The sequence below is a fragment of the Hemitrygon akajei genome, chromosome 6, assembly GCF_048418815.1.
Source record: "Hemitrygon akajei chromosome 6, sHemAka1.3, whole genome shotgun sequence".
Taxonomy (NCBI): domain Eukaryota; kingdom Metazoa; phylum Chordata; class Chondrichthyes; order Myliobatiformes; family Dasyatidae; genus Hemitrygon; species Hemitrygon akajei.
In genome coordinates this window covers 37,435,735-37,450,849 of record NC_133129.1, presented here as the reverse complement: position 1 = coordinate 37,450,849, position 15,115 = coordinate 37,435,735, and the positions used below count along the sequence as shown (strand labels likewise).

The 15,115-nt window shown below is 39.3% G+C and overlaps 1 protein-coding gene across 4 annotated transcripts in view; it reads right to left on the bottom strand.

The window, feature by feature from the left end:
* The window catches only part of snx25 (sorting nexin 25), a 277,191-nt gene that overhangs the window by 169,884 nt on the left and 92,192 nt on the right, over positions 1–15,115 (bottom strand). For all 4 annotated transcript variants that reach the window (XM_073048142.1, XM_073048141.1, XM_073048143.1 and 1 more), the window contains exon 4: positions 111–327. In XM_073048142.1, the coding sequence (XP_072904243.1) occupies positions 111–327 (217 nt within the window). The remainder of the gene's footprint in view (positions 1–110; positions 328–15,115) is intronic.

Genomic DNA, 15,115 nt, shown 5'->3' with positions numbered 1-15,115 from the left:
TTATTGCTATCTAACACTTAATGTACTTTGAGTTGCTGTGGACATTGTGGTACAAATAATAACATAGGACAAATGAGTACACGTGTGTACATCTTGAATTAATCTTTTACCTTGAGTTTGCTGCCTTGAGGTCACAGAAGTGAGTGAGTACAGTCCGTACAACATCATTGCAAACAACCTTAACGATGTCAATGTTACTCAGACGAGTCCTCAGTTGCTTTGCCATTTCCCAGAAGTCCTCTGAAAGCATCTGATACAAATGAACTTCATCTTTGCTGATATTCGCGTACCAAGAAAGGATGTAGTCCCTATAGCTATAGTCAAAAACTGAAACACAAAGCATACATACAGTAAGATCACTATGAATGCCGTACATTTCAAGCACAAAAATACAAAATTTGTCTTAAGATGAGTGACATTGTGAACTTCATTGGCAATACAATTCAACTAAGTAGTGCAAAGATCACAAAACAAGGGTATCATTGTCTGAGAATGGAACTCAAGCCTAGTCCAAACAGGAGTCAACAAGATTTTATCATTCAAACTTCTATATGCATAAATATGCATAGTTAAGTACCAATTAACATACTAAGAGACAGTCAGGCTCACTTGGTGATCAACAGATCAACAGAATTATGGCTCTGCCACAGCATTATGGCTTTTCTAGCTCCTAAGTTCTGGAGTAGAATGGGGAATTTTTGCAACGTCAGAGACAAGTATCAGATAGAATATTAAAATAACTACATTCATTTCAAGTGGACATCTTGCTTTTTTATATTAATAAAACAAATATGCTTACAATTTCAATAAAAGAAGGCAGTAATAATTCACATTACTGTCAGAAAATCAATGACAAAGGGATAATCATTAACTATTTTGGAGAATAAGCCCAATCCCAGAATGTTTTTCTCATCTAATAAAATTACATGGTATATGCCTTAAAGTTTCATGGGGTTTGAAAAGATTGATGCAGGAATGCAAGTTTGCTTTAGATGAACTGTGTAGAAACAGGCTTTACAATCTCAAAGCAAGAGGTGGCCATATAGAGCAATGGCTCTGGGTTCATATGGAATACATTCATGGATCCTAAAGGATATAAATGGTGAGATAATTAATGCATTGGTCTCAATTTTCAGATGACAACTATATTACATTAAATGAGAACATAAGAACTAGGAGCTGATCTGGCCGTGAACTCAACTCCATCTACCTAACTTTTCCCCATAATCCTTAGTTCTATGCAAAAATCTAACTGTATCTTAAATATATTTAATGAAGTAAATGCTTCCCCGGGCAGAGAATTTCACAGATTCACTGCTCTCAGGGAAAAGCAGATTCTCCTTTTCTAAGTTCTAAATCTATTCTCCTGAATCTTAAGGCTATGTCCCCTAGTTTTAGTCTTATGTACCCAGTGGAAACAACTCTTCTGCTTCTATCTTGACTATCCCTTTCATAATTCTATATGCTTAAAAAAAAAATCTCCTTTCATTCGTCTGAATTCTAGTGATTATAGTCCCAGGTGACTCAAATCTCTCCTCATCTCTGGAATCGACCCGGTGATCTCCTCCACACTGATTCCAAAGTCAGTACTTTTTTCCTCAGGTAAGGAAGCCAGAATTGCACGCATTTGTGTTAACGACCAATGCATCCTAGGGATGTGCTGGGGACAACGCACAAGTGTCACCACATAGTCCAGCGCCAACATGGCCCAGAACAACACAACACTACAAAACAGAACACAAGAAGCAACAAAACAACAACAATAAAGTAAGCCCCTTTCCTCCCTCGCGTGCAGACACACACACAGTCCTCCAGCTTTCAGTCTCCTGGCTTCAGCCATCAGGTTTCAACTTCTGATCAAGATTTGGGCTCCGATCTTCAGCATCAATCCCTGGTCTAGCTAATGACGGGACTCAGATTTCCAGACTTGAATTCTAGCTGCATCAACTGACCACCTCTCAAGCCTCCTGCTTGCAAGGCCTTTGAGCACCGAGGGAAGCCTGGATCTGTACTGATTAATCTATAAGTGTAACTTCAGCAAGTGTAGCTGACAACTATTTCTGGCAAACAGGAATTTTGGGCTATGAACAGTTCTCATAACTCTACAGCATTCATTTCCCATAACTGTCTCACCGTACATAAAAAGAACAGCCTCCTGCTCAGGGGAAGATGATCAGAAAGCAGTTTCTGTGGTGTGGTATTTTCTGTAGTCCAAAACTGGTCAGGCCTGAAGGGTACTGTACAGGGCTATCAACTGTAGTTCAGAAAGTTTACCAGACCAATTAATATCTGAAATGAGGAATGGCTGGAAAAACTAGGCTTGCATCCACTTAAAATTTAAAAGATTGAGGGGGAACTTGATTTAAACTAAATATGATCCGTAGAGGTACAGTTAGCTGCATGCGCAGAGGACATTCCTTGTGAGAAAATCCAGAACAATGTGCCCTGCTAAAAAACATAAACAGGTCTGACACCTTTCATCAGAACTGCTTAGAGGTTTGCAAATTCAGGGGGCCGTGGATTAGAGTGAATGAGGCGAATGAAAAATTCATCCGATCAATGTCCTGTCAGAAATTAACATGTACACTCAGTAGCCACTTTAGTAGCTATCTTCTGTACCTAATAAAGTGGCCACTGAGTGTATGTTCATGGTCTTCTGCTGCTGTAGCCCATCCACTTCAAGGTTTGACGTGTTGTGCATTCAGAGATGCTCCTTTGTGCACCTCTCTTTAAGGCATGGTTGCTTGAGTTACTGTTGCCTTTCTGTCAGCTTAAACCAGTCTGGTCATTCTCCTCTGACCTCTCTCAGTAACAAGGCATCACCACCCACAGAACTGCTGCTCAATGGGTGCTTCTTGCTTTCTGCACCATTCTAGCGACTGTTGTACACGAAAATCCCGGGAGATCAGCAGTTTCTGAAAGATTCAAACCACTCCATCTGGCACCAACAATCATCCCATGGTCAAAGTCATTTAGATAACATTTCTTCCCCATTTAGACCAGATGTTTTGTCTGAACAACAACTGAACCTTTTTGACCAGATGTGCATGTTTTTATGCATTGAGTTGCTTCTACATAATTGGCTGACTAGATATTTGCATTAATGGAGTGCACCTAATAAAGTGGCCACTGAGAGTATAGATCAGGCCAGAGGGAGGTATGGTATGGACTGTGAAGTTGGGCATGTTTTAAAACAAGCACTGTCCAATTAAGAGACAAAAATTAAGCAAAAATATTTTTTCTCTCTCAGAAGATTCCCTTCTTCAAAAGGTTTCAGAACCTGGACCTTCAGCTGTTAAGAGTCAGAGTAGTATGGCACAGAATCAGGCCATTCAGCCCATCTAGTCCATGCTGACCCAATCTCATCCCTAATCCCATCTACCTACACCCAGACCACAGCCATCTAAACCCCATCCTTTCCATGTACCCATCCAAATTTCTCTTAAATGTAATAATTGAACTTACATTTACCACTTTTACTTGAAGTTCAGTTTATACTCACCCTGAGAAGAAATTTCCCCTCATATTTCACCCTTCACCCTAAACCTATGACCTCCAGTATACCCAACCTGAGCCTATATGCATTCACCCTTTCTATATCCCTCAATTTTATATAGCTCTGCAAGATCTCCTCTCATTTTCATGTGCTTCAGGGAACAAAATCCTAACCTATTCAACCTTTCCCTATAATTCAAGTGCCAGCAACATCCTTGTAAATTTTCTCTTTACTCTTTCAAGGCTATTGATATAGTTCCTGTAGGAAAGTGACCAGTACCACACGCAACACTCTAAATTCAGCCTCACAAACTTCTTATGTAACTTCAACATAATATCCCAGCTCCTGTACTCAAAGCCCTGATTTATGAAGGCCAATGTGCCAAAAGCTGTCTTTACAATACTATCTACCTGAGACAGAGCAAAAATGTGAAAGGCTCATATGAATAAAAGGGAATGTAGAGATGAGTTTGCAATGGAGCTTGTTAAGTGCCAGAGTGGCCTCTTCCAGTTTATAATTTGTACGCTCGTACGTGAAAAAAATTTCTTCACTCAAAACGGAGTGAGCCTTCCATATTCTCTACCCCAGGAGCTAAGTGTTACAACTGAGAATGTTTCAGGAAGCAATTGATAACTTTTCAGATATTAAGGGTGTGAAATTATTACAGTAAAGTGAGTTTAAATCTAAGACAAGATCGCACTGAATGGAACAGCAGAAACATAGGTCTGAATAGCCTATATCTGCTTGGATTTTTCATCTGTTTCATTTAGGAACATGTTCACTTTAATGCTAATCTAACATAAATAACACTGATATCAGAAGAACCTATGATGGCCTGGAATGATGTCATGTACTGACTAAGTATGCTACTAGTAATACCTGTTAAGTAGCTGTCTTTATTTGCCATAAATAGTCTGATACTACAGCCTGATTTCCATCACACTTTTCAAAAGCATGGGCGGGGTTCTCAGGCTGAAACTGCTGTACATCTGCAATGACACACAATCATTAAACTTACAGGAAAGAGGCAGCCATCTGTGTACATGCTGGCTCTCTACCAGAGGGACTCAATAGTTCCATATCCTGGCATCTTTGCAGGAGCCTTGCACAACATTCCCTCAACCAATTTATATTTATTCAATTCCCTTGGAGACCACAATGCCTCCTCCACGTCTGAAGGTAATGCTTGTCAGATTCCAACCTTGCACTGTGTAAACAAGTTTTTCCTCATGTCATGTTTATTTCTTTTGTAGGCATGATGCATCTTAGTGACATCTGGTATCAAAATTATCACTTTCCCCAAAAGATACATGTCTAACACAGCATTGAGTAACAGTTGGTCAAAAGTTCATACAGAACTAAAAATAACAGTCATTTAACCATATCTTCTTCCTTTTTGACAAGACATAAACACGTGACGTCTGTAACCTTTTAAAACTATACAACCATCCAATAATACTCATCAAGGATCCCCCACCACCCAGAACATGCTCTCTTCTCATTGCTGCCATCAGCAAGGTGGCACAGGAGCCTCAGGACTCACAGTACCAGGTCTACGGACAGTTATTACCCCTCAACCATCAGGGTCTTGAACCAAAGGGGATAACTGCAGTCAACTTCACTTACCCCACCATTGAAATGTTTCGACAACCAATGGACTCTCTACCTCATGTGGTCTTTCATTGATTATGCTATGGTTATTATTCTATGGATTTATTAAGTAAGCCTGCAAGAAAACGAATCTCAGAGTTGTATATGGTGACAAGTATTTTGATAATAAATTTACTTTGAACTCTCCATTTTCCCCCATTTCCAGTGGTAGCCTTTAATGTCTACTGTGTCAGTCTCAAGCTTAGAATTTCATTCCTACTCATTCTCTGCCCCCTTTTTATTCCATCACCCCATCCCCAAAAACAATCCTTAAAACCCATATGCGTAATGAAGTGTTTGGTCATCTATCCAAATTTCTCCTGATGTGTTATGCCTGGAAATAGATTGCGGAGACAAGGTGGAGCAAAACCATGAAAGGACAGGGAATACTTTCCACCAGTACTCTCCCACAGGTGTCAGTCATGGAGAGATAACACACAGAAACAGGCTTGTCAGACCACCAAGTTCATCTATCACTCACTTATACTCATCCTACATTAATTCCACGTTTCTTCCCCTCATATTCTCATTATCTCCAAAATTTTATCACTCACCTACACTCGAGGTAATTTACAGTGATCAACCCGCAGTTCCCTGAGGTGCGGGCAATACAGAAAACCTGGAGGAAGCCCACACAGTCACAGGGTGATACGTGCAAATAGAAATATAGAAATCGCATAGAAATCACCCAAGATCAAGATTGAACCTGGAGCTCAAGCACGAAGAGGCCATGGCTCGACTACATGCATCGCTGCCCCCAGCGACCCCCCCCCCCCCCACTTTCTGGACTAGAGTTGTTGAAAAGGATGACTAGGACATAAATTCAATCACAAAAATACTCTTCAGATTTCAATCAAAGCTTCTTAATGGCTATTTGACTCATCCTTAAAACTATGGCATTTTCCCAAATCTTTTGGATAGGTTAATAGTAGGCCTCCGCCTCTCAAGGCTAAAGATGGAGCAGCACAAATTGCCCAACAGTTTGTAATTATTTACCACGTACTTTCACCACAAATTACCGGACAATACCCACTTTAATAATGCATTGCAGATTAAACCAGCCACTATTTCCCAGCAAGTGCTGTATCTTTGCATCCACCATCACGTGGCTCTACCATCCCACACTAAACCACAGACACAATGAGAGGAAAGCAAACCTTCTGAAAAGATATTCACAAACATTTTTCCACTAGCGTATATTCAGAAAAGAGTCTAACCAGAGTTCATCTTTTCAAGTCTTTTTTTATGATCAGGCACTTAATTTGAGCTTCTAAATCATTTCAACTTTTATACCTTGTCAACCGTGGCCTAATTCTTTCCGCATTACTAAATTGATATCCCTCAATTTTTATATCCAAAACTTTATAGCCTATCCAACTTGGGAGACTTTGAACATTCAATGGCCTTTGTCTCTCTCAAAAGTAAATTGAAGCTCCAAGTATTTATGTTTACTAATAATGGACTTAACAACACAGATTAGAATATAACACTGCAGGATGAATCACAGACTCCCATTAGTTTTAAAGCTCTTCATAATTTTGCTTTTTGTATAAGTAATAAAAATCAAAACTACTATTATTACTCCTATATCAGCATGGAAAATCTTTGATGGAATCAAGTAACAGCAATAATAAAAGACATGCTGTGATATAACTGGCTTAATTAGTTGTCTCGCCATAAACTGGGACTGGCCTAAACTCATTTATTATCGCATCTCAGCCCATGATATTTAAGAGCTTCCTTTCGATATTTTTTCATTCGATGTATCTTCTAAAATTTGTGAGCTGTTATATCATAGCACTTTCAGATTTTCTGAAACACCATTATAGCTAAAGGGATATGGGTTGCAGGCCACAACAAAGAAAACCCCTGTTGCAGGTGCTGCTCAGTTTGTTGAGCTGCCAGCTACACACAAACTAATCCAGGTCACTGAGCAGAAGGGGAACTGGGAATAGATTGCATAACTCATTTTTTCTACAGCAGCAGCTCTAGGGTCTCTTGAGGGCAACTTATAATAGACACAAAAAATTCAACTGACATCATTACATTTGTTGGCCTGCGATATGGCACAAAGCATCATACCCTGAAAATGCAACACATTCATCCAACATTAAAAAGATGCTACAGTTTCATTTAATTTTCAAAACACAAAAATAATCACACAATGACTGAGACCTTGGTATTAATCAAGTACTAAAGCAACTTGGCCAACAGAAGCATTTGAAGGGAGTTAAACTTGAAGAATACTTCCAAAAGTTTTGTACATGCATCCACACACCTTTTTTTCCCCAGTGGTAGACATTTGAATATTCCAGTGGCCTGCTGGGGAGTGACTGGATCCTTTATCAATATTTTAACATCAGCCATGGGTCCCAGCTATGCCTCCCTGTTTTGTTGGCTATGTGGAACAGTCCATGTTACAAGCCTACACCAGCAGCATTCCACAATTCTTCCTATGCTACATCAACGACTGCATTGGTACTGCTTCCTGCACCCATGCTGAGCTAATTGATTTCTTCAACTTTGTCTCCAACTTCCACCCTGCCCTCAAATTTGCTTGGTCCATTTCCAACACCTCCCTCCTGTTTCTTGATCTCTCTGTCTCCATCTCTATCTCTGGAGACCGCTTATCTACTGATATCTTTTACAAACCCACTGACTCTCACAGCTATCCAGACTATATCTCCTCTTATCTGGTCACTTGTAAAAATGCCATCCCCTTCTCTCAGTTCCTCCATCTCTGCCGTATCTGCTCTCAAGATGAGGCTTTTCATTCCAGAACTGCTGAGATGTCTTTGTTCTTCAAAGAAAGGGCTTTCCCTTCCAACACCGCCCTCATTTGCATTTCTTCCATTTCACTCACAACTGCCCTCACCCCATCCTCCTGCCACCACACCAGTCCTGTTGAAGGGTCTTAGCCCAAAACATTGGTTACTTAGTCTCTTCCACAGATGCTGCCTGGCCTGCTGAGTTCCTTCAGCATATTGTCTGTGTTGCTTTGGATTTCCAGCATCTGCAGATTTTCTCTTGTTTGTAACATCAGGCTTCCTCAGTGAAATTGACTGATGTTGTACATGTTTTTCCCAAGTTGAGAAACTGGACAGGGGCATGCACAAAGTCCCAACTCTAAAGAAAATTCCTCTCTGCACAGGAGCCCTCTCGTCTTTCTTGCCAACAGCTGTCCCTCTTCCACTCCCTCCTATCCCACTACAATCACAAGTACCTTGCCCAATGTGATGGTCTCTCATCACCACAACCCTAACATAATCATTGTCTTACTTTACACTGTTATGTACCCGTGGGTATCTTGTACTTGTCACGTGACAGTGGTGTTGAAGCTATACTGGACTTAAGGTAGTGGTCTTGTGATGGTGGAGTGACGTCATTTTCCTGCCAGTAGAGGTCGTGTGACAGGGTTTTGTTTTTTGGGGGTTTTTTTTTGTTTGTTTGTTTGTGTTTTTTTTTTTACAGGGTATAAAAGGAGGACCCCTCCCTATGAGGAGGGGCAGTTCGTGGCTGGATTTGCCATTTTGACTCCATGCCACTGCGTGGTCCAATATTATGATGCAGTTTGGTTGAAAGATGGAGTTTTATTTAATGCCTAAAGTTTAAAAGGTCATTGCTGGCAGTTTCTTTATGACACTGCCAGTTAAAAATCAGTGGAGAGTGAAGATCAGAGTTCGGGAGTTAAAAGATCGAGGAAATTCGATTTCAACGGTGAAACAGGTTTGACCTTGTTTGATCCTCATTCGGAAGGAATTCGTTGGCTGTCCCCATGTTAACCCCTGCGAATAATAGCAGAAAGGGTTGGGTACAGTTTTGTAAAGGAAAGGTCAGTGCCTTTAAGCCGTTTCATTTTCATCTTCGTAAATTCTCCAGGAAAAGTATAGTTCGACTGGGAACCACAACAACACGACGTGAAAGAGAATTTAAATCCTCTAAAAAGTCTCTCCTTTAATGGACTGTAAGCATTTTGAACTTTTGCAGTACTACTTTGAAGAACTGTTTTTGCAACATCGCTTTAAGAACTATTTTTGCTTTATTCCTTTAAGAACTGTTTAAGCTGCCGCACAGCAGCTGATTTCCGGTTGCGTTAGTTGTTTGCTTACTTTTGGGGATTTGTTTTTCAGTGTTTAATAAATGTTTTATTTGTTATAAAAACTTATTGTTGCTGAATCCGTAACAACTCTTAAACATCAGGTAACCGGTACCCTCTCAGCAGCTAGTGCAGTAATTATATCTGTAGCTGGGAAGTCAGATTTAACAGCCAGATAGAAAACAATATGCTGTTCAGAAATAAAAAGCATTCCACATGGGTCAACCTTGGCATGTTCCCATATTAGGAGAGTGTACATTCCCCAGTTCCAAATTGTCAACAGCCATCCCTAATAAAATGGAAGTTCTTAAACAAGCATTTTCAACACGGAAACAATTATCAAATTAAATTTGACATAGTTAAATTAAAGAAAAATAATCAGACAGGTAATAGTCCGGCAAAAAAGTGTAATATAGAGGACAAAAACACATATTCAGGCAGAGAACTGAAAAGCCTCAGACCTAGAGATCTGAAGGCATGCATAATTGTGGTGCAATGGAAATGGAGGCATTAGAAGCTTTCATGCTGTTACTGCAATGGAAAGAAGCCATAATAAATACAGTTAATAAGGCTGGTGAATTGTACCTACAAAGGGCACCACATTATCTGAATTTATAGCAGGCAAGGAAGAATGTTTCAAAAATCACTGATAAAACATGGCAATTTATCCATGAAACCCACGGACAATTAATGTGCATTTTACCAATAATCCAGGAAGATAAATTATGCTTTTTCCTTTTAAAACATGTCCTTTAAAAAGTTAAATATCATAAAAACAAAAGCACAAAAGGTATGAAATATATTAATGTACTAAAAGACATTTTTTTTAAATTAAATGCTGCTTTGGATTACAATGTGAACTACAGACCTTTCAGCGTCTGAAACAAGTTTAAATTGTCTAAAGTATTGTGACATATCTATAGCAGGCTGACAGCCATCTCTTTTCATGCAAGTTTTAAAAGCTTTTCCCAAAGCTATTTCACTACTGGTGACAAGATTACATGTGCATTCTCATTTTTAAAAATTGTGTAAAACCAAAGTCTTTTGGAATTGCCAGAGTATCTAAATCTGCCCTTGTTACATCTACCCATGCATACAGCACTTTACACCAACAATTTTAATGAACTTTGAAGAGAAAATATCACTAATTAGGTCAGAGCATAAACTGCTAATGTCAATTTAATTGTTATTTACAAACAACTAATTCCCAGCTAAGGAAATTTGGGAAATTTCATTGATCACAATCATATTCTCAATGTACAGGAATGCTCTTTAATGAGAAGATTGTACAGTGTGAGACATACAGGAAGACACATCGTAGAAGTTTACTTGACTTCACACAGTTGGGCTTTGAGAACTTACATTTTTTCTTAAACATTTGAAACCAGCCAAACAAAACAGGACTTCCTTTCAGTAGAATACTGGTCCATAGCTGGGATTAACATCTTCAGACAAATTAACAATAGGAACTGCTCATTTAAATTCGGGACAGCTCTGCTTAAAAACTCACGTAGCTGATACATTTGTCAGCTGTTGCTAAAATAGGCTTATCTGGATAAAACACAGGGATGAAACACATTTTTTTCATGCTACAAAACCTATCAGTTGGGTGAACAAATATCCCATCCCAATGTTTCTGAACTTTAAAGCAATTTTCATTTCTGTATGCATGATCTAATTCTTATACAAGAGGCATTGACACCCTTCTTTTGAGTTAAAAAGTGGTTCTTTTCCTCTCCTATTTGAAAGTTTAAAACATGCCTTTTCTCAGGCCACTAACCAATTTATTCAAAGATTTAAATGCTGAAATCACTTCTGTCTCCACTGTTACTGTCTGATCTGCCAAAGACTTCAGATATTCTCTATTTTTCTGACTTCCAACATCCTCTACATTTTGATTTCAGTACTGAATAATTAGTTGTGAATGATCTGAATTGCCCTATTTAATGCAATCTTATTCAGTTCATTCCTTACAGTTCACAAACCTGGACATTAAACTCAGGCATCACTTTATCTGCTGGCAGGCTATTTTAGCAGAACAGCCAAAAGGTCTTGTACATTAGTCGTAAGTGCAAAATGACTTTTTGAATTTCTTGTTTAAGTAATGCCAAGGTTGCAGCACATAGTATACTGTGGAATAGTCAAGGACAATTGTTTCTTCTCATGGGTACTTATTCTGGGGTGTGTGTAAAGTGTTTGGTCTGCTAGTTAATGGCTAGTTGCTGGATCTCCTTCACCTGCCATTAGTTCTTGTAGTTACAAGTTTTTGCAGAACCTTATTAGAGGTGCTTTATTCCCTTCAGACCTTGTGTTTCCAGCCTAAGAAATTTGCATTTTTACAACTAATTAGTTCCTGGTTCATTCTCATCACCCCAATTTCATTTTTTTTTCTGATGGAGAAGCCAAGAATTCATCTACAGGAGCCAATTACTGTTGACTTGCCGTTCCTGTTCACCTAATGACAGAATCTGACAACTGTGAATACATGGATCCTGATTATCACCATAAGACTTGAACTTGCTTCTCTAACACAAGATGGTGTTAGCTAATGACAAGCATCTTGTCAAGATGACTTTTTTTTTGCATCAGCTTTCTCACTCATTGAAACAGACAAAATCTTTGCTAAAGTACTAAGATGTGGCAAAGAATTACTTCTGGTGCTAATTTATGACCTCATCTTGAAAGCGGAGAGAAAACCAGAAGATATAGAACAAGCTGCCAGTGGAAGTGGTGTCTATGGGCGTGATTTCAACACTTAAGATAAATTTAGATAGTTACGTGAATGGGGGGGCTACGGAGGGCTAAGGTCTAAGTGCGTCAATGGGACTAGACACAGTAACATTTCGACACAGATAGATGGGCCAAAGGGCCTGTTTCGGTGCTGCAGTGTTCTATAAATTTATGTGATCATTGCCATCTTCGAGCCCATGATCCTCAGCTTTCCTGTTTGACTGACAAACGACCCATAGATGGCACTTCAAAGCAGTGGAGAGAAACTACCAGCATGCAAAATTCCCTTAATCGATTGGCAGTATATACTCAGTGGCTACTTTATTAGGTACACATGTACACCAGTCCATTAATGCAAATATCTAATCAACCAATCATGAGACAATAACTCAATGCATAAAAGCACACAGACATGGTCAAGAGGTTCAGTTGTTCAAACCAAACATCAGAATAAGGAAGAAATGTAATCTAATTGACTTTGACCATTAAATAATTGTTGGTGCCAGGCAGGGTGGTTCGATTATCTCAGAAACTGCTGATTTGCTGGGATTTTCGTGTATAACAATCACTGGAGTTTACAGAGAATGGTGCAAAAATTTAAAACAAACAATAAAATTCCAGTGATCAGCATTTGTGTGGGCAGAAACACCTTGTTAATGAGAGAGGTCAGAGGAGAACAGCTAGACAAGTTCAAGCTGACAGGAAAGCAGCCATGCGTTATTTGGTCTTCTGCACACCACCACAGTAACGTGCAGAACAGCATCTCTAAATGCACAGCACATCGAACATTGAAAAAGATGGGCTACAGCAGAAGGCCAGAGACATACATTCTGTGGTCACTCTATTAGGTACAGGAGATACTCAATGAAGTAACCAGAGAGTGTAGGCTTTCCTCACGTCTCTAACCGTATCCAACCAGCGCTGATGGACCGATCACATCATCAACATACCCAAAAGCAAACACCCTCAACTCCAAGCTCCAGCACAGCCAAGCATTTCCAACGGAATAACAAATGTTAAAAACTTGTTTTCGTTCTCTTTGAAAAAAAAATATCCTCACCATTTCCTGGAAATTCCTGGCCAACTCAAACTGAAGAGGAAGCACCTAGTGAGGCATTGAGAATCTTGAGTTTCTGTGACAGAAGCACCTAGGGAGGTATTGAGAATCTTGAGTTTCTGTGACAGAAGCACACAGATGCCATGTGCAAACAGGGAAGAAGCACGTAATATTCCTGTCAGTCTCCTGCTCTATCTCTGACAAAGAAGGCAGAGGATTCGGTCAACTCAAAATTCACGAATTTGAGTGGAAGCAAGTCATCCTTGACCCTAAGCATATGTCTGACATTAAAAGGTCTTCTATAAATATGTTGCCTTTAAGAAGCAATAATATATGATTTTAATTATTTTTATGTATAGGTATAACACAGTAACAGGCCCTTCTAGCCAAATGAGCCCATGCTGTCCATTGCACACGTGACAGATTAACCTAACCTGTACGTCTTTGGAATGCGGAAGGAAACTGGAGCACCCATAGAAAGACTACATGGGCTTAGGGAGAATACACGAACTCCTCACAGACAGTGGCAGAATTGAACCTGGCTCAAAAAGTATTACACTAAGCGTTACGTTATCATGCTATCACAAGTGTTTTGTTAATCAGGGAACTGGAGTGACCTTGACGCCACTCCAGCTTTGGTTGAGCAAAGATGATGAAGAACAGTAACAAAGAGTCCTGTTCTGTTTATTCCTGATCACGACTGAATTCAGTACTTAGTAGCTTCTCCAAAGAATCTACAGGCACACTTTCAACCAGCAATTGAAGAGCTCACATTGCCTCATCATATGGGTTCAAGTGTTAATGGGTAATAACAAACAGATGATATTTACCTTCCCTTTACAATCATCATATCCAGAGCAGCTATCTAACAGTTCAGCAAATCATCAAGAATGTGCCTCTTCATTCTGCCTTGGTAATTAATAAAAGGATTTCCATTCAGTACTTTAAACCTTTGTTTATACTATTCAAACTAAATATGAACTTTCCTTGAAACTGGCTTCATACTAATTTTGCTGAAAATATTAGTATGATACAAAATGCTCTTCTTTGTTCTCCTGGATTATAAGAATGCAAATATACAAACCAAATCAGGAAGAACAAAGAGAGGGAAAAAAATTATATCACAAAACACCAAAGTTTGGACTACTGACGTTCAGTGTATGTAAATGGAGTGAAGGGTGAAATATAAACACATATAGCCAATTCAAGAGTTTATATAGATAAGGCATTTCAGCTGCAGGTATTTTTAATCTAAATGATGCAAAATATCACGTTACTGTAGTGGTTAGCAAAATGCTTCACAGTATAAGGAACCCAGGTTCAATTCCCACCTTTGTAAGGAGTTTCTATATTCTCTCCATGATCTCAAAGGTTTCCTCTGGGTTTCCTCCAGTTTCCTCCCACAGTCCAAAGACCTACCGGTTGCTAGGTTAATTGTTCTATGTAAATTGTCCCATGATTAGGCTAGGGTTAAATCAGGGGTTGCTGGGCACAGGCTCAAAGCGGCAGTAGGGTCTGCTCCCCTCAATAAACAAATTAAAAAAAAGAGACATTTATGCAATTAACAACTAACCTTTTGTAGCATCCAATTATTAACATTTGGAAATTTAACTCACGAAAGATCCAAGAGCACATCTTAAAATTTGGAATCCTGCCCATCCTTAATTCCATTTGAGAAAATAACAGTGAGCCACCCCAATTCTAAAGGAATTGCTTCACAAGGAAATTCCAGTATTTATACCCAGTAACAATGAAAGACCAACAATGTATTTCCAAGTCAAGTGAGCACACAACTTGGAAGCAAATTCCATCCACTTCCTGTCCTTGTCCTTTTTGGCACTGGAGATCACAGATTCAGGAGGAGCTGTTGGAATAATCTATAGCAAGTGTGGAATTTTAGGGTACTTATTGCTAATGGTGAATGATGCACCAATGTACCAACTGAGCAGATTGCTTTGTACTAGAGCTTCTTTTATTGACACTGCACCTATCCAGGCAAGTAGAAAGCATTCTAAGACAATCCTGATGTTTTATGCTCATAATATCAAACCCTCATATTGTAGGAGGCCAATCAGCCCATCAAGTC